General features: G+C 44.1%; 1 protein-coding gene across 2 annotated transcripts in view; it reads right to left on the reverse strand.

Moving 5' to 3' along the window:
• The window catches only part of ripor2 (RHO family interacting cell polarization regulator 2), a 57,837-nt gene that overhangs the window by 12,129 nt on the left and 19,330 nt on the right, over window positions 1–26,378 (reverse strand). For both annotated transcript variants that reach the window (XM_071901569.2, XM_078290150.1), the window contains exons 2-7: window positions 14,804–14,924; window positions 11,320–11,475; window positions 10,535–10,613; window positions 9,915–9,938; window positions 9,527–9,580; window positions 553–702 (exon numbers count right to left, since the gene is read on the reverse strand). In XM_071901569.2, the coding sequence (XP_071757670.1) occupies window positions 553–702; window positions 9,527–9,580; window positions 9,915–9,938; window positions 10,535–10,613; window positions 11,320–11,475; window positions 14,804–14,924 (584 nt within the window). The remainder of the gene's footprint in view (window positions 1–552; window positions 703–9,526; window positions 9,581–9,914; window positions 9,939–10,534; window positions 10,614–11,319; window positions 11,476–14,803; window positions 14,925–26,378) is intronic.

Raw genomic sequence — 26,378 nt, forward strand, 5'->3', positions numbered from 1 at the left:
AGCAGCATGGCCGGCCTAAGGCCTAAAGGCTGGTGATGACAGGTGTGTGTGTGTGTGTGTGTGTGTGTGTGTGTGTGTGTGTGGTTTACATATGGGGGAGTTAAAGGCCATTCTCTAAGTGTGTGTCTTTACATGTCTGTGTCCACAAATCACAGTGTAAGCAGTGTGCGCGAGTGTGTCATGTATTTAAGTGTATTGTCTGTGTTTTCAAGTGTTACGAGTAAATGTCTGTTTACCAATGTTTAGATTAGTTTTTGGATATACTGAACGCTAATTGACAAATTCACGTAAACAACATTTAAAAATAATTTATGATTTATTGTTTGTATTACATAACACCTGTTGCAAAGATATACAAAATACCTGTTCTGAACGTCTATCATTATACCTTATATATGAAATATCACAAACCAAAAATACTAAAACTAGAACTGAAACTACACTGAAAACTAACTAAAATGAAACTGAAATTGAAATAAAAATTGACAACTACACAAAAATAAAAAGTAATGAAAAATCCCAAACTATAATAATTTAGCTCTGCATCAGTACCTCGGTGTATTCCTTGTAGCGGCGGTTGACCTCGGCGATGCTCTCCTTGGTTCCCTTGGTGGAGGGAGAGGAGGAGAAGGCCTGCTTCATCCGGCTGGCTCCTTCCCTCAGACGGCTCTGGATGCAGAAGGCCTCGTACAGCTCGTCCACCTGAACACACACACACACACACACGGTTACTGCCTCAAACTTTGATACAGGAGCCTCCTCTCTCTCTCTCTCTCTCTCTCACTTACTCCCCTCTCTCTTTCTTTCACACACACACACACACACACACACACACAAGGAGAAGCATGCATTCCTACACATGCAAACTTTCACATTCATAAGTGCACAAACACACGCACACACCCATGAGAGAGAGAGAAACTTCTGCACTAATCAAGCCAGTGAAGCAAGCTTTGAAGTGTGAGACCCTCCATACATCACATCAAAACAACCCAGGGCAAGAAACAAACTTCCACATCTACCAATGTGCCATCTAAATTATTCTGGGTGTGCCCACATCTCAATGGAATTCACTCAGAGATGCCCTATATCCAACCCAACTTCAGGCTCGTAAGTACTGTAGGTGTTCAGGGCTCGCTGACTCGGCACCGATATTACCTTTGTCTACTGGTTTTCAACGAGAACAAAGACCTGACTCTAACTGAACCCCGACCCAGACTGCAGCGTAAAAGGAGAGCCTGGCCGAGAGGCTGAGACGACCCGCACGATGTTCAGACTCATTCATTTAGAAGTAAGCAGGCATACACCGACTGAGATTCACTGAGATATTAGATAGGATAATCCTGTGACGTGCGTCTGGAGAGAAGAAAGAAGGAAGGGAGAAGAGGCTGGCAAGAAGAGGAGGGAGGGAGAGGGAGGGGGGGGGGGATGAAAGGTGAAAACAGGACAGGGAGGAGAGAAACTGAGGGCAAATACACAATGAAACACTGATTGAAAGGTAGAGCGAATGAGGCGAAGTGGAAAAGTGGAATAACAAAGGGAGACTGGGGGAATGAGAAGAGAGAGAGAGAGAGAGAGAGAGAGAGAGAGAGAGAGAGAGAGAGAGAGAGAGAGAGAGAGAGAGAGAGAGAGAGAGAGAGAGAGAGAGAGAGAGAGAGAGAGAGAGAGAGAGAGAGAGAGGGGCAGAAGGAGGGAGGCACACAGAGAAGGTGAGGAGGAGAGAGGACTGAGCTGATAGATTGGATCCACATGCATGCAGCAGAGCAGTGGAAGCGCAGCCTCCAGTGGCGGGCGTCTGCGCCGTCCCAGTCTCCGACCCCGGTGGGACGCTCCCATAGCGGGGGAACAACAGACGGCGTTTAGAGCTCATTTGGAGACGGCTGCCTGAGTTCAGTTTGCACTGCCAGCACCATCTAACCCAAAACCCACAGGGAGCGGGAACAATTCCATCGCAATTCTGCTCTCGTACTGTGCGCTGAAATTTAGGAGACTCGGCTGGAATGAAATCATCACAACACAATAAGATAATGTTGTGACCATAGTGGTAATAGTGCTATGAGACTGTGAGAAATTCAATTTTCTATAAAACCCAAGGTGGGTGGGCACAAAATGTTCTGCTTGAAGAGCTTTCGGCAACGTCAACTTTTAAAGGATATTAATGTCTGACATTTCAGTTTGTTTACTGTGTTTGTTTTTGTTTTTTATTGTTTTATCACCTATAAAGCACTTTGTAACTCTTTGAAAAGTGCTAGGAATAAAGTTTATTTTTATATTATTACGTGTTAGTGTCAACCTCGACACAAAAATAGTCCCAAATCAGCCGAACCTCAAGTTGTCTTTGCATCAGAATCAACTCTACATCAAACAAGCACCAAAAATGAATTCAAATTAGATCAACTTTCCACCAACTTTCCTTAGCTGGCAGAACCAAAGAGGCACGTTTGCTGAGTCACAATCTACCAATAATCCAGAATTTCAGCGTCTCGTCTGTCTAATTTTCTGTCCTCTTGACTTTACACACACTGGAGTGGCAGCCGGGCAAAACCAAACACCTCTGGTGAGCCTCATCAAAGGGAAATATTCCGGCTTGCCTGACGAGAGCGCTGAAATATTGATGCCTCCCGCTCTTTATGGCGCTCATTAGGGAGAAGCGGGAGGAAATGGGCCATTCTGGCTCCTGCCGTCTTAACAGTTACACTGAGTGTTTGTGTGTGTGTGTATATGTTTTAACAGTATACTGAGACCATATTTGTGAGAGTGCTTGTATATTATATGTGTATGGAAAACATGCTTATGCTGTGGTGGGTGGGCACACTCATGCATGTGTGTATGAGAGGTTTGACGATAAAAGAGGTGTGTTAGCAAGAGAAACGGCACTGTGTTTTATGATGGGATATTCCTATGCGGTTTACTATGGGATATTCCTATATGGAAGATGGGTGAAGGCGTACTGGCTAGAGATGTAGCCTTATGATGTGATAATAACCTTTGTGGTTGTGAGTACAGCACACACACACACACACACACTCACATAACCACACACCCACAGACACATACAAAAATGTGCCATTCCCCCCATCCCACCGACTCCAGCTCAAACCGGCCTAGCCCAGCTAAACCATGCCAGGCTGCCCGACCCTCTCCACTCCCCTGACTGGAACCCGGCCCTGCCTGCCTGCCTGCCTGTCTGCCTGCCTGCCTGCCTGTCTGCCTGCCTGCCTGTCTGCCTGTCTGTCTGTCTGTCTGTCTGTCTGCCTGTCTGTCTGTCTGCCTGCCTGTCTGTCTGTCTGTCTGTCTGTCTGTCTGCCTGTCTGTCTGTCTGCCTGCCTGTCTGTCTGTCTGTCTGTCTGCCTGTCTGTCTGTCTGTCTGTCTGCCTGTCTGTCTGTCTGTCTGTCTGCCTGTCTGCCTGTCTGCCTGTCTGCCTGTCTGTCTGTCTGCCTGTCTGCCTGTCTGCCTGTCTGCCTGTCTGTCTGTCTGCCTGCCTGTCTGTCTGTCTGTCTGTCTGCCTGTCTGCCTGTCTGTCTGCCTGTCTGTCTGTCTGCCTGTCTGCCTGTCTGCCTGTGGTGTGTGGTGGGGCTGCAGCAGCTGAGTGCTGCCAGCTGTAAAATGCCCCCCAAACCACAACTGTTATTCTCAGCTCTCCTGATTGCTATGGGGTTGGCACAGGACCAACAACAGACAGCTTTTAAAAATGTTTGTTTACAAAGAAACAAGGGAAAACTTGAGCAATGCAATTGAACTATTTTAAAATTTTGGTTAGTGATGAGGCTGAGGGGAAACTGCATGCCAGAGAAACACTTATTTGGCCAAGTGAACTGTTGGCACCGATTGGGCTAAGACATATTATGTTGTGGTACTCAAATGTATCTCAATGAGTTATTCACATAAAGAAAATGATGTGCCTCCTAATAAAAGTGGGCCTCTATAAATTGGGCGTTATGAATGGCCATAGTTCTTGTCAAGCAATCAGTAATCACATCATTATCGACTAATTAGGCCATTTTCTGTCCTTAATTACAATGGCCTTATGTTGCCTTCAAGGAAATGTCCTTCTGAAGGTCAGCCAAGCCCCACTCCAGAGAACAGCCATCAGCATATTGCTGCGCCTGGGGCCATTTCACCCCAGGAAATGAAACATGGACAGCAACACACACACACACACACACACAGAAAAAGATACAAACCGTAACACAGGCAGATGTAGAAAATTGCACCCATGCAGGTGCGTATATACACACACACACATACAGACACACACACACACACACACTCGAGGAGAGGACAGCTTGGGCAACAGAAAGAGGAAACAACACATGCTGTGGGCTGATGGTACAGCTAACACCCTCCCCTGGAGACACACACACACACACACATAGAAAGAGAGAGCAGCTGATGCAAACACATGTCACGTGTCAGACCCTCTCACACACACACACACACACACACGCACACACACACACACACATATATATACACAAAGAGCCTGGCATACGCCCCCTGTGGAGATTTTCCTGACTGTGTATTTAATCCTGTCTGTCTTTTGTCTTTTTTAGGAAGAGCTTGTTCAGATGGATCTAACCAGGCCACCCAGTAACATTTGCAAACAAAAGACACCACCACCGCTACGCCATAAATCAGGCTTGAGAAGCATGGATCATCCTACCATTTGGTGCTTTTGTTGACTAACTAGCGAGTAAATACACACTGTAAATATCCTTCCAAACATAATTAATGGGTGTTATCTTTTTTGTCAAATGACTGTGCCAGCATCAGAATTTTTCTCCAGTAGTTAGCAGTGACTTTCTATATGAACAATTTCATTCCAAAATGAAATATCCATCATTTGACAAATGTGACACGTAAAATGACATAATGATTCCTGGCATGAAAAGTAACACTAAATATTGACTTTTCACCCAAAATGGACACTTTTACATTATTCCATGATTTTGGAATGAGAGCCTTCATAATGTCATAAGTATGAGACACCAATATGCTCCTTTAAAGGGTCATTTCACTGAAAAACAAACCTGGAGTAACATGTAAATAATGTCACGCTGCTGTAAACAGTCTGACACATGGTGAGAGATGCTAAATTTAAATATGTCCTCTAAATGAAGTCCTCCTGAATCCTTGTGTTAATTACAGCTCAGTGGGATGATAAAAACGGCCTGGCTCAAAGCCCCAGTGAGGGATTATGGGAAAATCTTTGTTGGGGAATCAATGACGCCCTAGTGTTCAAATTTATTATGGATGAAATGCCCATTTTAGCACAGATTTTTTTGTATTTAAAGCCCACCTTGTACAAATATGAACTAATAATGTTTGTTTGATAGTTTGATGCAGGTGCTGGTGGTAACTGTGGTGTTTTCACCAGGTATCACTGGGAGTTTTAAAGGATTGCTTCTGTATCTGCTCTATATCTGACTTTAAACTGAGGGATTTTGGATGTGAGCGGAGAATCTTTAGGATATGGAGGGAATCCTCTTAAGATATGGCCATTATCCTGGATCGTAGGATAATGACGCACACACACACACACACACACACACTTTCCGCCAGGGGCAGAGTGATTATAAGGAGATTAAAACAGGCGGGCCACATCAAACAGCATCAAACACACAGGCCCCTCTCTGGGGAACTGTGTGTGTGTGTGTGTGTGTGTGTGTGTGCCTGCATTGGTGGCAAGATTAGCATTCGAGGGAAGGGGGAAAGCAAAAAGCCCCTATATTAAAAATAATCACATGCAAAATATTCACACTCTTTTTTGACTGAATTTGGCACATGGTAAACACACACACACACACACACTCAGGGGAATAGGAGGTGCCTGGCTGTCGCACTTCTCACCTTCAATCTCTGTCACTCATCTCTTTAATGATGCCCTGCTGACACCAGTGACCAATGCGCACACACACACACACACACACACACACACACACACACACACACACACACACACACCGTAGACCCTTCTCCATGCAGGACAACATCATAGGGGTTGTATTGTGCCACCTGCTCCCTCCATGTGTGCCAATTACACCTTGGACATCTGCAGGCAACCAGCAGCACAAACAGGAACAAAAGACCAGGCTGATGTGAGACACACACACACACACACACACACACACACACCCACACACACTAACAACTTGCTGATAGATGATTGTTAAGTCGTCCCTCACGGCAGCTGTCCCGCACAAAGAGACACACCTACGCCTGAGCGAAAACACTGACAAAGACACACACACACACACACACACTTACTATATGACTACCAGCTGCTGAATACTGGATGTTCTCTTGTACTTATCATTTGATACATTGTGGGGAACATGATTGTCCTGGGGGGGCGATGGGATGGAGTGGATCTGCTTCCTTTTCCTCTTTCCAGTCTTATTTGTTTGACTTTTGGTTTTGTTTACAATCTATGATATTTGATATAGAATGTATGTAACTTAGTTGATTTAATGAAAACACTGATCAATTATCATGCATTTACACACATGTACCTTTTCAAATATAACATTGATTTATTTTCTATCCATGTCATGCACTCTAGGGGTCCAGACCAGAATATAATAAAACATATTCCTAAACAAACACGGGTATCACAAAGAGTTCATTGCTGTTTTGCCCAGATAAAGTTTGCCAGTGAGTCTATAATAATAGTCTAACCCAAAAGACATTAGCAGAAACAACTCACATACACACACACACATACACACACACACAGAGATCAAAACCCAGCCTATTTATATCCCTCTATTGAGGCAGCATCTTTTGTCTCTGAAGTGCTTATCACTCAGAGATAGTCGCTGGTACAAATGATAAAATGAAGAGGTGATGATGGCTCCTCCTCTTCCTCCTCTCCAGCCGTCCTATCAGCGCCACCTGCCTCCTAACAACGCTCACTTCCTGTTTTGCCCTGCCCTACTTCCTGTAAACATGTCTGGGGGGGTAGTGGCCTGCGTGTCGGTGCGCTGCAGGCTGTGTAGTAACCCCACCAGGCACACAGACACACACACACACACCCTCCCAACACACGACCCACAAACACAGTTGGTCACTCTGATTCACAGATACACTCTTGTGTGTCTGGAAGTGACGACGGTGTAAAAACAGATAATTGGGTAGATACGTTTTAAAACTGCATCAAAAAGAAACACCAACAACCGGAACACCACGGCAGCACAATGCCTTGGTTTTATTGTAACTATCGCCTCTCTTTATGGGGATGAGGCCAGCTCTCTCCCCCTCTCTGTCTCTCTCTGTGTGTGCGTGTGTGTGTGTGTGTGTGTGTGTGTGTGTGTGTCTTGTTTAATTTCCTGACCTCAATGCTTTTGTGGTTGGCCGATTCTCTTAGTTGGACATTCTACGATTGATCTCACTTGATAGCTATCTGCTGATGCCGGGGTTTGGAAAATGGACCTGCCCTGCCCTGTGCGTGTGTGCGTGTGTGTGTGTGTGCGCGTGTGTGTTTTCAATGGCAGGCGATGGGCAGCTGGGGCTGCTAGTCCGACTTGGCACCAGCTCAGCACTGCTTTGGTTTAATTCATACATTCAGACCAACATGCATTTTCCTCTGCCCTATTTCACTTTATACTTTGAATAAATTACAATAAAGATGTGTCACAGAGGCATGTTCACTGTTCCTATGAAACCCAGCTGTTTCACAATTACATTTCAGGTTGAGGTTAAGAAAATAAAGTTGCATCCAGTTTCAGAGAGTCATACTTTCGTTGGGAAAGAGTCAGCAAGCTGACTATCAGAAAAACAAAAATCAGCCACAGACAAAAAGCATAAAAGTTTTGGATTCTAATAATGACCAAGAATCAGTAAAGCCTGTGGTTACCTGAAGCAAAGCCATGAGAATTTATTTAAACTCTTTTCATCGACAGTCGATGAAAAGACAAGACCTTGGCAAAAGAGTCGCTGAATATATTTAGAACACTTGGAAAGAACACAGGGAGCGCTTGATTTATCTCACTCTTTAGTCATGTTTTCTCTTGTGAGGCTTTTTAACTGCCTGGCAAGATAAATAAATCACTCTCTGACTAGTTCAATATTTACAACTCCATTCAAATCTATTTTTGCACAGACCTAGAAAGAACAGAAGAGCACTCGTCTGGTTCAGAAGATGTTGGATGTTAAGGAGAAAAGACTGTGTGTGTGTGTCTGTGTGTGTGTTTCAGAGTGTGTTTGTTTTAACTGCATCATGCGAGAACCTCACAAGACAGAACAAGTATTGAATCTGCCTCCGTTTTTTCCTGGTTATCAAAGTCTAAGTGGAACACGCATGCAGACACATTTCCTGCGTGTCCCAGACAAGCCTAGCTCTTTCCAAATTATCCTCATCTCAGACCTCGTTTCTCTCTAGTTTCTTTCTCTTTCTCTCCACTTTCTGTTTCTTTTTCTGTCTCCCTCCATCTCCTCCTCTCATCTTCTCATCTTCAATGGCCCGGTCAATCGCTCCCTGCTAACTGCCTTGACCTACATTCACTGTCAGCTTCAACACTAGGTGAGAGTCTGTCCGGTGATTGCCGTTTTGTCTTGCGTCTGTGCAGCCATGTGTTTATGTGTGTGTGCCTGAACATCTGAAGGTTACTTTTTCTTGCCGCTGAGTAAGTGTGTGTGTGTATACGTGGGTACAGTATGCCTGTGTATAAAGGGTTAATGTCACCCAATAGATGGCTCCTCGGAGCTCCGCAGGACTTCAAAGGCTCCGTCTTCGGGTAACCATGGTTACCTTTGGAACGGCGCTGTTGTTTGGGCGCGTGTGTCCTGATTGCCTGCTGTCACGTCTGATTTGACGCACAGCAAGGGAGACCAATACGAGACTACAAAGGGGGATGTGGGAGAAAAGTCACCTAGCCTTGCAACCTTGATAGGGGATTAAGTTCCCCGACTGGCAACTGGGGACAGAGACTACAAAGGAGGATATGGAAAACAAGTTACCCTATCTGGCAACCTTGGTGGGGAAGTTGTGCCTCAACCATCAAAATGGGTAACGCTTTTTCCATGCAGTACATTAGCACCCTCTAACCAGAGAAAAACAGGAATACCACCCTAACCTGGCAACATAAATCCTTGCGGTTGCCAACAACAAGTCAGTGGAGCATTGCTTAATACTGCAACCTAACCTGACAACTCAACATGCAACAACTAGGAAGTGAGAAACAATTACAGAAACACAAGTAGGTAAATTATACCCTCGGGCCTATCAGAACGACAGGTTAAAAGAGGCAAAATATGTGCCAGTATTGTGGTTTCTGTATGGAAAAATGTCTGAGGCGCTGCTGGGATGTGGAGGGGCTGAAGGAGAAGCTGAGAAAACATCTGAAACCATCAACCTGGCACACGCTGGCTGCTCTCCCCAGGTTCAGCACAGATACACAGAAAACCTCAGAAAGCAACGCTCCAACCATCTGCCTGATGTGGAGACTGACTAAAATAAAAATAAAAATAAAAAACAGCATCGCCGGGTATCAATCCTAGAAAATATTCTGTCACATCAGCACCTACCTTGCTCATGTGAAACTCCAGACGTCTCATGTACCGCTCAATGGTTTTGATTTGCTGCAGGAAGACAGAGAGAGCACAAAAAGTTAGTGTGGTACGTTTGGTGGGTACAGGGGTTTATATATAGAGGTATATGTAATATAGTTGTAAACTATACTATATATACAGAAGACTGTTTTTCAGCATCTCCCACCTTCTCTCAATCTGTCTCTCCTCCTTTCCCATCCCACATTTTCTCCCTCTTTTACATGTTTCTCTTTTTCATCCCTTTCCCTGCATTATTTCTCTCTCTCCCTCGCTTCGCTCTTTTCCTACTTCAAAGATTCCCCCGAAAAACACACACCAAACTTAGAGCGGTTGTTACAGTGGGCCCTCCCCTCCATCAACTCACCTTGTCGAGATCGTACAGCACTCCCTGGAGAGAAAACACACACACACACACACGTGGTTACTACAGACGGACAGCACAGCTGAGGTTGGCTTAAGTAATGCAAAGCAGATTGCAGTTGTCTGGCATCAGAAGAAAAAAAAGAATCCTATTAAAAACTCACTCCCGTGGCAGCATTGACAGTGTGTGTGTGTGTGTGTGTGTGTGTGTGTGTGTGTGTGTGTCAAAATGTGCTTGCCATCTGTGAATTCATGAAGCTAAACTTGATGTATTATCATTTGAATGACAATGAAACAGAGCTGAGATGTGAAAAGTGAGCCGAGCTTCCAAAACACTTGTTCTTACTGCTTTCAAACACATGGATCCATGAGGAACAGGTAGGTATCAATAACGCCTGACGGAGACTGATTTCACCAATCCAAGCTGCCTGTACACTATGCTGTACAACAACAGCTATTAAATGTTTGGATCTATACCATTTCTCCCTCTGAACCACTCATTGGAGGAGACAATCCGAGGTTCCTCCCCCTCGGACCTTCTCATCCAATGGCCTTTGAGATGGAGGCGAGGGAGGAGGACTTCAATGTGATTGGCATGTGTTTGGTGTTGATGTCATTTCTCACCAGGCGAGAGTTCCTCTTCATGTCCTTCATCAGAGAGGTGAGTTTGTCCAGCTCCGTCTGGTGCACTTCCAGGTACTCACTGCAGGGAGGGAGGGAGGGGGGAAGAAACTGAAGGTTTTACACAAGTAGATAAGATGAAACTTTATTGATCCCCGTGGGGAAATTGGATCATTGCAGCAGCAAAAGTAATAGCATTCAGCAGGGAAAAGGAAATAGAGTATATGTACACAACTAGAATATAAAATGAAGCAATAAAAAAAATAATGGAAAAAATAAAAAACAAATCAATAAACGCAGGATATAAACAGTTATGTAGGGGTTGTGTAAACATATGCTGCCGAAAGTTTCAACACATTAAGTTGACTGTAAAAGTGGGAAGTGTGGGAAAGAAATGGATTATGAACGTTTATGGATTTGCTTACAGTTTTTACTCACAGATGTTACTAAAAGTCTCAATTACTTACATAAAAATGTGTTGCATATTTAGGTGTAAAAAGCTATAAGTACATATGAATATAAGTATCAGTTTCAGCATGAACATATTTGCTATACATGTAGAAATATGTATGTATGTATATGTATATGCATAAGTATCATTAATCAGGGCTGTTACAGTGTGCTGTACATGCAAATGCATTTTCACAAAAAAGGAGCAGTGTAAAGCCTTTTTCTTGTGACTGTGTGGAGCTGGATAATAACCAGCGTGCCTAGGTGTGTGTGTGGGTCTATATTTAGTGTGTGTATATAAGTGTATATCATTGTATATCAGTGTGTGGGCTACTCACTCCAGGCCCTGTTTGAGTGCGGTGTAAACCTCCTCCAGTCTTTTGGGCTGGGGCTCTCGGGAGCTGCTGCCCCCCTTGTGGCCTGACAGGTGGGGCTTCTTGGGCTTCGACTGGGGCTTCTTCTGCACCGCTGAGTTCCCCATGAATGAGTTACACCTACACACACACACACACACACACACACAGTATATTTATGAAGTAGAATTCTACACATCAATGATTTAGACAGTGTCCACCAAGGGCTTGTGTTTTTTCCTCAGTGTTCAGTCGAAAAGATGGGGTGTTCTTTCGCGTGATTTTTCTCTCAGCCTCAATGCATTGAAAGTTATAAACATTTTAAAATTAAATGAAAAAAAAACACTGCTTCAAAATGTTTTCAAAAATCTCTTAGCAACAGCAGGAGACAGGAGGACGATCGCTTCTTCTCCCAAACATCTACTGAGGGCTGCTAGAAAAAAAACAGGTCACATTTGGTACAAATGGATACACAAATCCCATATTGAGAAATATTTTACACGTGATTTCCGTAATATTTCGGAGGGTTAGGTCTGCCTACAGTGATGTAGCGTTACATGAGCTTTCTGTAATATTCTACAGCGTCCTGATGCCCTTGGGCCGGTCTCAGCATGAATTCATTTCATTTATCAGATGGAGAGAGCGAGTCGAGGCTGTTTACAGTGAGTGGACTTGTTTCAGTCATGCAAGAGGCACACATGGATGTATGTATATATATATCTAGTACACAAATACCATCAAAAACCACACATACAATCACACATACACACATTAATTCACAAATATGCACAAACGCACACACACACACACACAGACACACACACATGTACATGCACACACACGACCTCAATGTCAACCCTCCAGTGCCTTGCTGTGTTTGACCTGTATTAGGCTGCTGCCATTAGTCTTCTGCTGGAGCGAACATGCAAACACACACACACGCACGCACACACACACACACACACACACACACACACACACACACACACACACACACACACACACACACACAGAAGCAATCACACTCCCGGCAATCAATGACATTCAAGCGTTCTTCACGCCGCTCTCCACCCCCCAGTCGTCTCCAGTGGCTGAGCAACACTGTGATTGATTCAAAGGGGAGTTGGAGGCCGACAAATGTGGATGAAAGGGTAAGTATATCAAATTTATTAAATAAGATGCGATTTTGTCATTTGATATTTGTGTAAAAAGCAGTGAGGGGGCTCCTTTCCAACAGAGTCACACAGGTATAAAACCATATGTGCAAATGTGCACAACACATGCACATGAAGACACACTGATGCCCACACACTGATCACGTCTCAATATCCTTCTGCTTGATTTCTATGAGTTAATTTCTGTGTCAAAAGGAAGAAAAAGGTAAAAAAAAAAAAATTCTCAAGCCATCTCACAAAGCTTCCTCTCTTCACATCATTCCATTTTAGGTCACGCTCATCTTAACCGCCCATGCACACTTCAGCTTTTAAAACCATTACAGATTTAGCTGACAAATGACATTTCCCTGGGCCTAATGAAACGATTCCAGAGTCGTGTGAGGGACGCAGCGACAGCCGATTCCGGCTCTCGACAAGTCGGAGCGCGCCGCGTCTCGCCTCGTCTCGCTGCGTGCCAGCGAGCGTAGTACAACTCAGGCTGAGCTGCCACAAATGTAGGGCACCACCGCACCGAATGAGAACGCCGCGTAGCCTTGGGGTCACACAAGCTGCACTGCTACACTTACAGCTTGGCAGTGGGGTTTGCAGACAGGCACACACACACACACACACACACACACACACAATACAATTCCATAATTCCACTGATTTACATTCTTTGTGAAAGAGCATACTTGCACACATGCTTTCTTACAGACATTCACAAATGCACATGCACCCATATTTACACACACACACACACACACACACACACACACACACTCTGCAATATGCATGCATGCATAAACGCACAATGAAACATGCACATGGGTACACAGATGGGAAGTGCTTGCGCCTCCTCACTCACTAACACACAGACAAAGCCCCAAAAACACAGACACAAAAACACACTCCAACACACTCCAGTGGCCTCAGAAGCCCCATCTCAATAGCTTTCCATCTCGCTCATTATCAGAACGGTAACTTGTCAGTCGCTGTCAGTCGCCCACACACCCGAGTCATTCCAACCAATTACCCCATTCACTGTCTGAGCGGAGAGAAAGGGGGGAATAATATCTTCAAATGGGTTCGCTCAACAAGCCTGGGGTTTTCTAAAGAGGACCCAGACACAGGCGGCGAAAGAAACCCAGAATCTAGGAGAGTAAACGATATTTTCGGGTTATAATTGTGAGGGATCTTTGTCTTTTGAAGACGGAGTGAGAGTCTTTGGGGATGAGCCAAAGTGGGAGGAACACAGGCACAAATCTTAACTCCCAACATAACTTCACACGTCCCCGACTTCTCCCAACCAACTTCTGGCTATGAAATAATTTATGCGAGACTCAAACATTACGAAACTCAGTCGGTGGTACGGTTACGTAAAGGATGTGGATTGATGATCATCCGTTGAGAATGCAAATCCTTTCTGGGACCTTAAGACTTGCCGTGGCTCGCTGAGGATGGTTACACTTCATGAAGGTCAGCTTCAGCTTATTGAGTCACTAAATTCCTGCTTTATGTGTGAGTGAAGTTTGAATCTGCCCTTGGTTACAGTGAGGGGGGGTGGGGTGGGGTGGGGGGGATTTCTTAAAGGGACATTTTGATAAAAATACTCAAATATAGCAAAATATGTCAAGTGACGTCTGTGACAGCTTAACTGAATGATTTTGGCATAAAAGTACATAAAGGTGCTGTATGTTTTCTTAAAATTGTGATACTCATGCACACCTGTCTACTCCCTTTCATCTATGTCTTCCCTATATGACTTAAGTGAATTTAATAGGTGGAATCTGAGGAGATCACTTTCACCTGGATTCACCTGGTCAGCCGACTACATCAGGTGGTCCTCACATTTAATACACAGAGGAACAATCAAGTGCAGACTAGCTATATTGACACACTGTCTAAACAATTATGTAATAAAACTATCCTTTAATGTCTGATCCACTGTTCATTTTCAATTTGACGAGTTTGATACCATAATTACATATCCACTGCATGTAAAAAGTGATGCCTGTTCTCACAAAGTACCGGCATGAGACCAAAACTCATTATGGAAGAGATGTATTGTTTGAAGAGGTTTGCATCTAAATCAACAGCATCTTTGAGGATATAATATTTCAACCATTGCTATGGGAAAATTAACTTCGGAGGTCAGCGCAAGGATTGTGTATGTTCTTCCAAAATGGCTACAATGTTTTGAAATGAAACCCTTCATTCACCCCCTAACCCTACCTGTGATTTCAGATATTTCAGAGAGTAACACAAGTTGACCCTCAATTAGCACCTACAGGCAATCTGAGGCCTCTGCTTACCGTGAGCGTCTTTCCTGTAGCGTGCTGAAGCCGGCGAACGACTGGCTCCGGATTATGCCGTTGGGCCCTCCGGGGGAGTGGGTGCCTGCCGCCATGATCTCCGGGATACGGGACGACACTCCTGCAGGACAGACAGAAACACGACAGCATTATGGGATGTGAAGCGAATGTGTCCATGTGTAGGATTCGAGTTGTAATGCATCATGGGTATGAAAAAAACATCTCAGGAACTCAATTTACATCAAAAGTCTGCAAAGAGGCTTACTCGAGTGCAGCGAGCGTTGTGCAATACCCAGACTACAAGCTAGGTACTGTTGCAGGTTGGCGATGCTTGGCATGTGGGATGTGGACGAGCAGCATTCAGAGCCTGTGCTAACACGTCCCGACTCCTCTAGCCTACCTGTCACCACTCCGCTGTAAACATACCTCAACTGTTACTGTTTCACATGTGTTTTCCATATTCAGTCAGGTGTCACAAAGCTTGACCCTGTCGCTCTCTGTCATGTGCGCTGTGTACTTTGTGCATATTTTCCACCTGACCCGAAAGGAAAACTTTTCTAAAAAAAAAAAAAAGTGATATTGGTAAACAGGTGAATCAGCAAAGCAGTGTCTCACCACAGAGAGTGGCCAGGATTCAATCACAGATCTGCTGCAGCTTGACGGGCCATGTTCGCGTTTTAGAAATCTAATTCTATGTGTAACGAATTCCCAGAAAGCCAATCTAGACCCTTCTACGCCCGACTTATCTAATCAGCCTCCCCTATAGTTAGACATCTTTTCTCACCAAAGCCCATCTCTATATTTAGCAGCACCAGCCTGTCAAATTTCAACCTTTTTTCATTTGGAGATGTGGAATGCAACATGACTCACATGGGTACTTGTGGGAAAAAAGCTGAAAATAGACACTTGGAGGAGTGAAAAGTCCACGTATAGCCGACAGATAATGGTGTTAGAGGGCTCAAACGCCCAGAGGGAAGGATGAAACAACTCAATCACGGCTTCAACAACTAGCATGATGAGATTCTGTCCAGTTCATGCTACTAAGGGCAGCAGGTTGGCATTTAAATTCAACTGACTCCAATTCAAAGGGCAGTTCACTGAATATTGACAACAAATGTCAGAAAAAAAGAAAAATGTAAGCCGGCCTAAGTCCTGTTCTCCAAACACACACAGCTAAGAGAAACAGTAATGATAACTATGTAATAATAAGAGACTTTATTGATTCCTGTAGGGAAATTGTCTTTTCTTTGCTCTCATCAGCAGGGATTATGCTTCCCAACATGAGGGCTTGAACGGTTTCCTTACCCTTCAGCCAAAACAGCCTCTTTTACACTGAACGAGTGCCCACTGGGCTACCGAATTCAAATGAACATTAGCCAAGTTCAGCACTGGCAACCCCGACTGGACAGCAGCTGTAGCTCAACTGACTATGACCAAACGCTGACCCTGATGTTGCTACTGTGATCGCAGTAAACACTGTAGCGTCTTGCTAATCTATATCACTTCACAAGTGAGCTACAGGAAAGTGTGTGAATGCCTGGGGGAGGAAAAGAGAGAGAGAGAGAGAGAAAGAGAGCGAGAGAGAGAGAGAGAATCAAATTAAACTACACTAGTAATCAGTATTCTTCTCTGTCTCTCCTTACCTTCCTCACACAAATGACACAAACAGTCCCACCAGTTAAACAACTTCACCGACTGAAGTGACAAGCAAAGCACAGTTTTTTGTCAGTGTTTGTGTGTGTCCTTTAGTTAGTGGGGCCCTGTGTTTGTGCCTGCCTGCCTTTTTCCATTGATCCATCCATCTTTCTGTCTCCAGAGGACAGGCTGTCTCTGGGCGGGGGCAGGCCATGGCCCATGTCAGCATACAAATGCACGCACGCACACACACACACACACCTCCCCATCCACAGACACCCAGGGGAGTCTGCAGTGCTACAAGGGATTGAACCAGCAACCTGATATCCTCTCCTTTGGTGGCAGAAGCAGAAGGCAGAGACAGTGATACCTCTGACAGATAGAGAGCAGCACAAAGGCACGGCACGGGGCCCGAGGAAAGACTAGAGCCTTGTTTTGCGGCGGGGGGACAATAGGCAAGTGAGACTGATACTGCTCAGGCTATTTATAGAAGCTCACTTTAACACTGAGGACTGTGGGGCTGACGGCCGTGACTGAGCAAAACGAATGATCAGGAACAATGGTTGGGTTTGGATGTTCTGGACCGGAAAAAGCTCCGGTCTGGATTACACTGGTTTGGACTTTGATTGGTCCGGTTTGGCCTGAAATGTACCTGGTTTGGTTTGACTGACTATTTTTCATGCTTGGGAGCAGTTTACATATGAAACAACTGTAACACTTTAGATTAGGGAACACATATTAACTACTAATAAGTTGCTTATTAACATGCATATTTGTACTGTATTGGTTCATTATTAGTCATTCCAAACAGCTTTTTAGCACCTTATTCTGCATCGTATTCTGCATGAGTTTTCCCTAAATAGCCTCCTAATTAGTGCTTATAGCAGTAAGGTAAGTTGTTGCACATGAATTGGGCTCTTAGTGTGCTTTGCTCAGTATGGGGCTTATGAGGTGCGAGTATCACATATTTTTGAGGGAAATTATTAAACTATTGAGAGAAAACCCATAGTTAATAGTTAATGTGTTCTCTAATCTAAAATGTTACCGAACCAACAGATAAGAATCCAAAATACCCACTGGATTGCAACAGAGCTTTGAGTTTTAGGCTGACTCAGGCTGCTGGCAGAAATCTGCTCTAATGTCCTGAAGCATTTTGGTCCATTTTGGTCTTGGGATGTTTTAACAGCATGCTTTTCTGCTTTGCCGTGTCCCTCTGTCTGACTTACCCTCGACTCACCCTCCTAAAAGAAGAACAGTGGGTGGCAAATGATGGTACATTTTGTTACCTAATGCTCTGGGCAATCACAGAACAGGACTCTGTTCCCAGCACTTCAGCCGTTTCCTTGAGATTTTAGACAGAGCAAAATGTTGAAGGATGGGTACATGCAGACACTCGAAAACCAGAAAGTGCACAAAATGAGCCCCGGATGGTATTAGCTGTCATTTTTTTCAGTTCCCAATCCCTTCAATACCCTTTCTAGCATCTCAACGAAAATGACTTAGTATTTCACTAAGAGTTACACAGTATGCTGACTAAAATCGTTTAAGACAGAGCTGGACTTTTGCTCCTCGGAAGGCGGAGAGTCGGTGGACTGAAATTCACCCACTGTTTGCCCTACATTCATTTATCAGTGACCAGCCCACCCACTGCTGGAAAAATGTGGCAGTTATAAGAAGATAATCATCTAGTCTCCTTTCTCCCTCAGAAACCAAGCTAATATAGAGCCAATGCTTCAAATTTGTCACCATAGGCTAAGCATTTGTGTTTCTATTTGTGTATCGTTTGTTTGGTGAACTCTCTCAGCTGCAGCTTCTTTATTTGTTTCTTGTAAATCATTCTGATGATCAAACAGTATACTCTATTAGTGTTTTTTGATCTTGTTTTTACTATGTCAATATGTTATTGTGGTAAATATTTGGCATCAGTGGTATGGCAGCCATTCACACACATGTCCAAACAAGACTTTCTCAACCTCAGCAAACCTCTGAAAAACAAACTACACAACTAATCGATGTTCCTCACGTAGATAAGCACAAACAACTTCCCTCTCACCGGACACACACACACACACACACTCGGTGAGTTCAGCCCGTGAATCATAAAACCTCTCCTCTGCACCTCTTAGTGTCACCTCTCATCTCGTCTAAAGAGCCTTTCAGAGCGAGAACAACAATGCCGACTCGCACTGTGTTCTGGTTTGGTGCCAGGCTTACCCATGTTGAATACAGCTGCCAGTCAGTCCATTCAGGGCCTTTCTTCTGCGGCTCTCACACTCTAATAGCCTTAAATGCCCTCAACGCGGAGGGGTGAGTGTGTGTGTGTGTGTGTGTGTGCGGAATATGCAAGCATTAGATTGATCAGTATTCTAAACTGCGGCTTGGCAAGAGCGCCAGAGTGGCACACACATTCCAGAATGCCACACACATGCGCGCACACACACATAAACACACACACACACACTCACAAACACACACACACAGAGGTTAGTGAAGGGGGAGTGACATGAGAGAGCGGGAGAATTGATGTAATATCAATTTGCTATCCCCTCTCCAAGGTCTATGTGCATTAATGCATCCTCAATCCCACCCCTGAAGTGGTGTGTGTGTGTGTGTGTGTGTGTGTGTGTGTGTGTGTGTACTACAATATCCCTAGAGTGGGTGGTGAGTGAGAGTGTTGGAAGGTGAGGAACACGGTGCATAAGTGAAAGAACGGAGATTATTGAAGATGAGGGATGAGAGAACGTCTGAAGGGAGGAAGGAAAGGAGGCATCCAGCCATCGCTCCCCCAGCAGGGCCCTCGGGTGCCGGGCTGAGAGCTTGATTCATCCAGCCAGCTGCCAGGCGCCTGGAGAGCCCGGCTTCCTGAAAGCCAGTGGACACACACACATCACCAGCAGCAAACAACTTCCCTCATTCTCCTCTTACCAAACCAGCGCTAAACAGCCACAGATTCAAATATTTATGAAAGAAAGACATGAGAGGAGCTTGATTTTTTCTCTCTCTTTCAAATGCTCCATTCACCTTCGGGTGCTGTATTCAAGAAATTCAAATATTTGAATCAGTTTTTTAAACAAGCTCCCATCCTCTCTTCAACTACAGTATCTGACTCTTGTCATTTTTTGTTCATACAAGTTTGCACTGACTGTACAAAACATTAGGGACATTTACTCTTTTCATGCAAATACTCTACTTTCCTACTCTTTTCACTGATGAGGTGAATCCAGGTAAAAGCCATTATCCCTTATTGATTATTAAATCCAAATCACAAAGGAGGAGATGTAAATAAAGAGAAGCAGACGAGGATTTGAGACAGTTGAGATGTGGATTGTGCAAAAGGGGCGGTAACTAATATTTTTTAACCTTCAGTGTATATAACCAAGCACTGTCACAACTCTCAGTTCAACAATCAGCTCAATCATTCCCAGTCTCTCCCCTCCCTTTGAGTGGCGGTGCACAAAACACACATGCAATCACACACACACACCTTTTCCTTTAAAAACTCTCTGCCCAATGTGCCCACTCCTCTTTCATACAAGAGTCTCGCTCAAACTCACAGACAGCTGCACACACACACACTCAACTCTTGAATAATCCTCTCAGAGAGAGAGAGAGAGAGAGAGAGAGAGAGAGAGAGAGAGAGAGAGAGAGAGAGAGAGAGTGTGTGTGTGTGTATTTATGTGTAAAATCAGACTCAGCCCACAGTGCATGTTAACAACAGGAGCCCAATTCTTAATGCCTGTATAAATTAGCCTCGCCATGGCAACAGCAGACAAAATGGGATGAAGTGTGTTATGTAAAACAACGGTTATGAGCCAACCGCTAAGAAGTAGGACACACACCCTCATGTTGCGGGGCCAAGGCTTTTAAAGCCCCAATCTTTCATTTGGAAAAAGGTTATTCATATCCAAATCAATTACAGACACTGCCATTAATTTGAGAGTGGCAAAGTCCACACATTCTTCAAAAGCATCCTTCAGCTTTATTTAGCAGACTGCATCTTTAATGGAGAGCGACCATTCGTCCCTCCTTTCTAATTTTATTTCTGCATATTTATTGAGACAGGAAGTGAAGATAGAAGAAGAAAAGACAGAATAAAGCAGGCGGGAGCTGAAGAAAGAGTTTTATATGAAAGAGGGGAAATCGAGCTGCTGTTGAGCTCCCGACAGTTAGAAGAAACACCCGGCGGTGTCATATCTGTGGTGGTGGTATGCTGTATATCTATGGGTGACATGGAGTAACATGCTCCAGCGCACCCTGCAGCTAGCAAGCATGTGTCTAAAAAGCTGCTCAGTTTTCCCACGTGCCGCACAGCGTCCGTGCGATCCGGTTCAATGTGAGGAGCCGAACCGCTGCCAGCCAGGCTAAAACGGGCTGGTGGAGCAGCCTGGAGCCAAAACATACAGCGTTGTTTTCTTGCTCTTCTCTTTCCCCGCAATCCTGCTGGAGATTGAGAAGTGCAAGACACCTGGCAAAAGGAAGCTGTGGCGCTGAAGCTTGGTTTTGTTCCTTAAGGACAACGGCTTGTTACGAAGCTCTCAGATGTCAGCAGTCAACAGTCAACATACTGCGGCTTCAGCTTGGCCCACTGAGCGCGCTCACATTACACCTCCAAGACAACGACAGGTAAAAGGGAGAGTTCGCTCAAATAAGCTCTTTCCTAGGCCGTTTTTCAAAATAAGAGAAACTAATATAATGCAGTATGATGTGGAACGCTCCCTCGGTATTAACAAGTTACAGTTCAGGCCCCAAGTCATTCTGAAATGTCTCTGTATAACGTTACGTTTTCTGTCTTGTAAGAAAAGGTAGTGTCGACATAATGGCATGCATGGATAAGACCATTTGGGAGGCTTTTGGCGGTGAGGGGGGATTAAGTTTGGGGTGAAATGCAGCGTGTTTTAATCCCACTAACCTGTTGACTGCCTTGGCAAGAACACACTTTTAAATCCAGAGTCACGGCAGGTTAAGTGTGTGACACCCAGACAAATCTGCCTGCCAGTGGAACACACATGTGCACACACACACACACACACGTAACACATTAAGAAAGGTGACATCAGTCCGGTGCATCTGCGAATGAGAATCTACTATACAGGAGACAGCAGATGATGTTGACCGAATTCAGAACTTTACCAGGCAAAATGACTTCAGGACCACAGAGCCTCATTATCCTCAGCGCGCTCTCTCAGCCGAGGAAAATTGCAAGTTCCTCCTGAGGAAGGAGCGCTCATTCATCTCCACTAAAAGGGTTTACAATCACGCTAAAAAGGTGGGGAAGAAGCCGTTAGCATTGTAGCGCTGAGCAGGAAACACGTCAAGATCATGCTGTGCGGTGGTTATCAAAAAAAAACATATTAATGAGGACAATTCAAAAAATAGTTAGCTGGAGTCTCTGTGACAGCTCATTGTCGACGAGGCGTGTTGACAAGAAAAGTTCAGAGGAGAAAGTTTGACGTCTTCATGTGTGGGTTGTTAAGAGTTCACTTTCACTTGTAAACGACGTGATTGCGCATTATGTGAAAGACACACATATAAACATAAACGCTGTTAAAAACACAAAGTCGCTAGTTTTTACTGCCCCACTGTAAACAAATCTCTCTATTTAAAAGATCCTATCATTTCCGCAAGAGCACACACACACACACACACACGGGGAGACTTGTAAATAACTTGACTTAGTGCCAGGTTGGAATTCACCAGAAGCTTTGAACCTGAGCGTATAGATCATGCATGTGACTGTAGTCGCCTCCAGGCTGTCACCTGTAGGATAATGAACCTTTTTACAGAGTGACGACCTACATAACGAGTCACCTGCTTGTGGTTCCAGGAATCCCATCTTACACAAAAATACAAAAAAAACACACACACACAGAAGAGAATCAGCAGTGGAGGAATTTCAACACATCTGGTTGTGTGATGTAGGTATGCAGCGAGAATACTTCAGGTGCAAAAAATGCATAGCGTGGTGAACAGTCACCTCTATAGATTTGAACAAAGCTCCTTTACAATGGCACATATGGATGGAAAGTTCCTGGTCGAACACAAGCGTGGGTCGACAAAAACAACAAAAAGACAAAAGGTGCAGGTAAACGTCACGACACATTTCACAAGTCAGCCGCTGCGACCACAAACAGGCGGAAAACAAGAAAGACCAAATGAATGTGGCCAGGGATTTGGTTTCAGTGACATGTGACCCATCAGGAGTTATCATGAAAACATGCTGAGTGTTGCCTATGTAATGACTTTTCTCTAACCCAAATATAACCAAAATGCCCCAAGGGTCTTGACCGAAATAATGAGAATCTTCTGATCTCAAAGTGATTTACTGAACACAACCAAAGCTTTATCAGGACCAGATTCCACCAGTCTAGACTCGATAAATATTATAAAAGGATTGCAGTAACAGGAATCAGCTGACTGAGCCAATTCAATTGTCTGATTCAATTGGCCTGTGTTTGTTATCCGATAGATTGGGAACTGGATGTGTTGTGGAGGGGACGCGGCTCTGTGGGGAGAAGAGTTCAGTGTGAGAGTGTGTGTGCATGTGTGTGTGTGTGTGTATAAAGAGGCCAGTGCCAGGTACATCACATGAAAGTCAAAGGACAGGTCAGAAATATCCCGACACACACATGCACACATACACACAAATGCACACACACATAAAATCTGACGCTTAATCTTAGAGTTTGACAGATATGGGTTTTTAAAGGCCGACACCGATATTTTTAGACTGAAATCACTGATAGCCAATAATTTGTGATGTTCAATATCCTTAAATTGGACATTTTTCATGCCAAAAAACAAATTCAAGTATTCAGTGTCTCTCCCAGAACTGTATTCTTTTCAGGGTGGAAAAGCCTCTGAAACAGCAGTTCGACCATCATGTGACACTAAAACTCCAATGAAACCTAAACTAATGAAGTTTTTTTAGGGTTAGCAGCTCCTTAACACAGGGTGACACACACTGCTAATTCAATGATAGGGGAAACTCCGGGATACATTAGGCCTTTAAATGATGTTGGCATGACTGGCCAAGATCCGATATTTAATAAAAGCCCAATATCGGCCCGATCGGTCTAACCCTAATTAATTTAACTGACACCTCAAATAGTGTAGGTATTTGTTCCTGTCATGTGTTTATACGATGTATATAAGTGTGTGTATTTGTAGTGTATGAGCTTGTGTCCGCTTGCATGTGAGTGTGTTGATATTCTTCTGAGTGTGTGAGGCTTGTCACATTGGATAGCGGTTATCCTCGTCGCAGCTTAGTCCTGCTTCTCTCCGACCCAGTGACATTTCCCCAGTGTGCAAAGTCCCCTACTGTTCTTTAAACCCCAGTGTGTGTGTGTGTGTGTGTGTGTGTAAATGACTGAGTGTGTTCAGATGTCCCCATATATCGTTAAGTTGCGATTATAGACACTCAATTCTAATTATAGGTCATCAGCATCGTTGCGCTGCAGTGCATGCAGGGAATATTAAGGCCAGGATATGGCATGACATTTAAATGTACAGATGACCAGATTAACTGCAGCATGTCTGGACTGAAGTTACACTCAGGAAGCTAGCGGTGACATTTCAGGGCTCCTGCGGTGGAGAGTGGTGTGTAATCACTTGTAATAATGAAGCACAATCTAGATTAATCATTTCAAAGATTTTTTTTTTTAATAACATTTCTGCTTTACTGGATAGTACAGCAGAAAGTGACAGCAGCTGACAGAGAGGCATGCCACATGGGCCAAAAGCCAGATTTCATCTTGATGTTACATGCTGTGTCTCTGGCCAACTGGGCCACTGAGTCCTCACACTGGCAGCAGGAGTCACTAAGTGCTATGGCTAAATTAAGTATTGCCACAACAGAGGCATGTCATTACCAACAAGCTAACTTTTATACTGCTGCACAGCCTACTTTCAGTTCCTGGAGAACATTTCTAATGCCAAGTGTCAAAGTGAGACTGTCACTACAGTACTTTTACACTGTTATATATCATCAATCTGTGATGTTCAATACAGTCCAGGAGTTATTTTGCGATGAAGTTTTGTAATTCCCTTTTTGGTGTACTCACTTTCCATCAACCTGCCTTGTGTACTTAAGTTGGTGATTTCCTACACTTCCCAGAATGCCTTTCGACATCCCCCAGGGAACGGGTGTGAACTTGTTGCATTCAGCTGTGGGTTATGGTAGCATAGTAAGAGTAAGAGAGTTTTTCCAGTCAAGAAAAAGAAAGAGCTGCACCCAGATAGCTGAAACTTTTTCTGTTATTAAACTCCACTGGGAACACCTTCATGTGATGCCACATTTGGCCAGTTATTCACAGGAACTACAAAAATACACCACCAAACAAGAAATGGGCCCAGAGATGCAAGGTTTATCACCTCCTTTAAAGACTGGAGGAATGTCCTCTCATCCCCTCCCCCCTTCCCTCTCTTTTCTCCCTCCCCTCTCTTCACCATGGGCTATAAATATTGCTCTACTATAGAATTCCCAATGCCTAAGCAATAGATATCAATGTCTGCTGCATCTTGTGTCAGCCTGCATACCAGTTTCCCACTGCTGCTTTGATATGTCCAGATGTGTCCATCTCTCTGTGGCTCAATACAATATGGCCACCTATGAGTTGGCCCTGGAACGCAGCAGCCATCCAAACAGGATTAAGTCGGCTATTTCTGCCCCATTTGTTATTTTTAGCAGGAAAAGACAACATTCTTTTGACTGAGAGTGGCTACTGTGATAATACCAACTGAGAGTGTGAATTAGCTGGACATGGGAAAAGAGCCAGCTAGCTACAAAGGGGTGAATACCCTGAACGACTATTTGGCATATTTCAGAATGATAACAGCTGGAGAGGTAGAAGGCTTGTAAGGTTTGCTCTTGGGTTTTTGGCCACAGGTGTAGTGGGAAAACTTGGCAATGTTGCTACTAGCTTTGGCATATACCACAATTGTAAAAACATACATTTTTCAGGAATAAGGAAAATCATATATCTTCATCGATGCCTGTTTATTTTTGAGACACAATGGGAGTTTCAAAAGGTTTTAAGGGCAAATGGTGCATGAAACTCACTCCACCATCTAATCTTTCAAAAAGCAATTAAAACCAAAATTGCAGATGTTTTATTCCATGACAGCTCATATTACTGCCAAATACGCCCTACACTGACAGACTGTCTTCTTTCTGTCTTTCACTCCCAATGCTTTCTGCAGTTATTTGTTTTATAGTATAGCCATAACTGGAGAGCCTCCTTCCTTAGCAAAGCATTCAACACCGTGGGTGTCATATACAAACAGAAGTCACGGTGGATTTCTGTCTCACTCATTCCTCCCGCAGCCTTGACTAAGTCATTACCATAATGTTAACAGCAGAATAACAATTTACCGAGCACCAGAAGGAAAGAAAAACACACTGCAGGGAGAAAAGGACAAAAAAGAAGCGTCCAAATGTTCCTGAAATGAGCTCTCCCTGGCAGAAACATATACTTGAGGGGACAATTGTTCCCCTATCCCCAAAATGTGGTTTCACAGTTACATATTTCAACTGACTGTGGAGATTATCATTCTGTGTGGAATAAAGCCTCAGCGGGGAGCTGGGCAGTGAGGAGATATGAAGTGTATTATCAAGCTCTACTACCACGACTGCTTGTGAACCATTAAACTGGAAATTAAGTGCGCTGTTGCGAAGTTGCACACACACACACACACACACACACACTACTTCAAAGTTCCAATGATCAGCGCTGTTAATTATTCAGAAGAGGAATCATTGTGCAAGGGAGGTGCAGGTCAGGAGAGATTCATGATGTGCAAGAGAAAAAAACAACAGCGAGAAACCAAAAAAACGAAAGAAACCAAAAGACGGACACAAAGAGCTACACAGCCGAGAGCGAGACAGACTGTGACAGAGTCAAAAAAAGGGATGATTCATGTCAGGGGAAAAAAAAAAAAAGAG

The sequence above is a fragment of the Centroberyx gerrardi genome, chromosome 19 (assembly GCF_048128805.1).
Source record: "Centroberyx gerrardi isolate f3 chromosome 19, fCenGer3.hap1.cur.20231027, whole genome shotgun sequence".
Lineage (NCBI taxonomy): Eukaryota > Metazoa > Chordata > Actinopteri > Beryciformes > Berycidae > Centroberyx > Centroberyx gerrardi.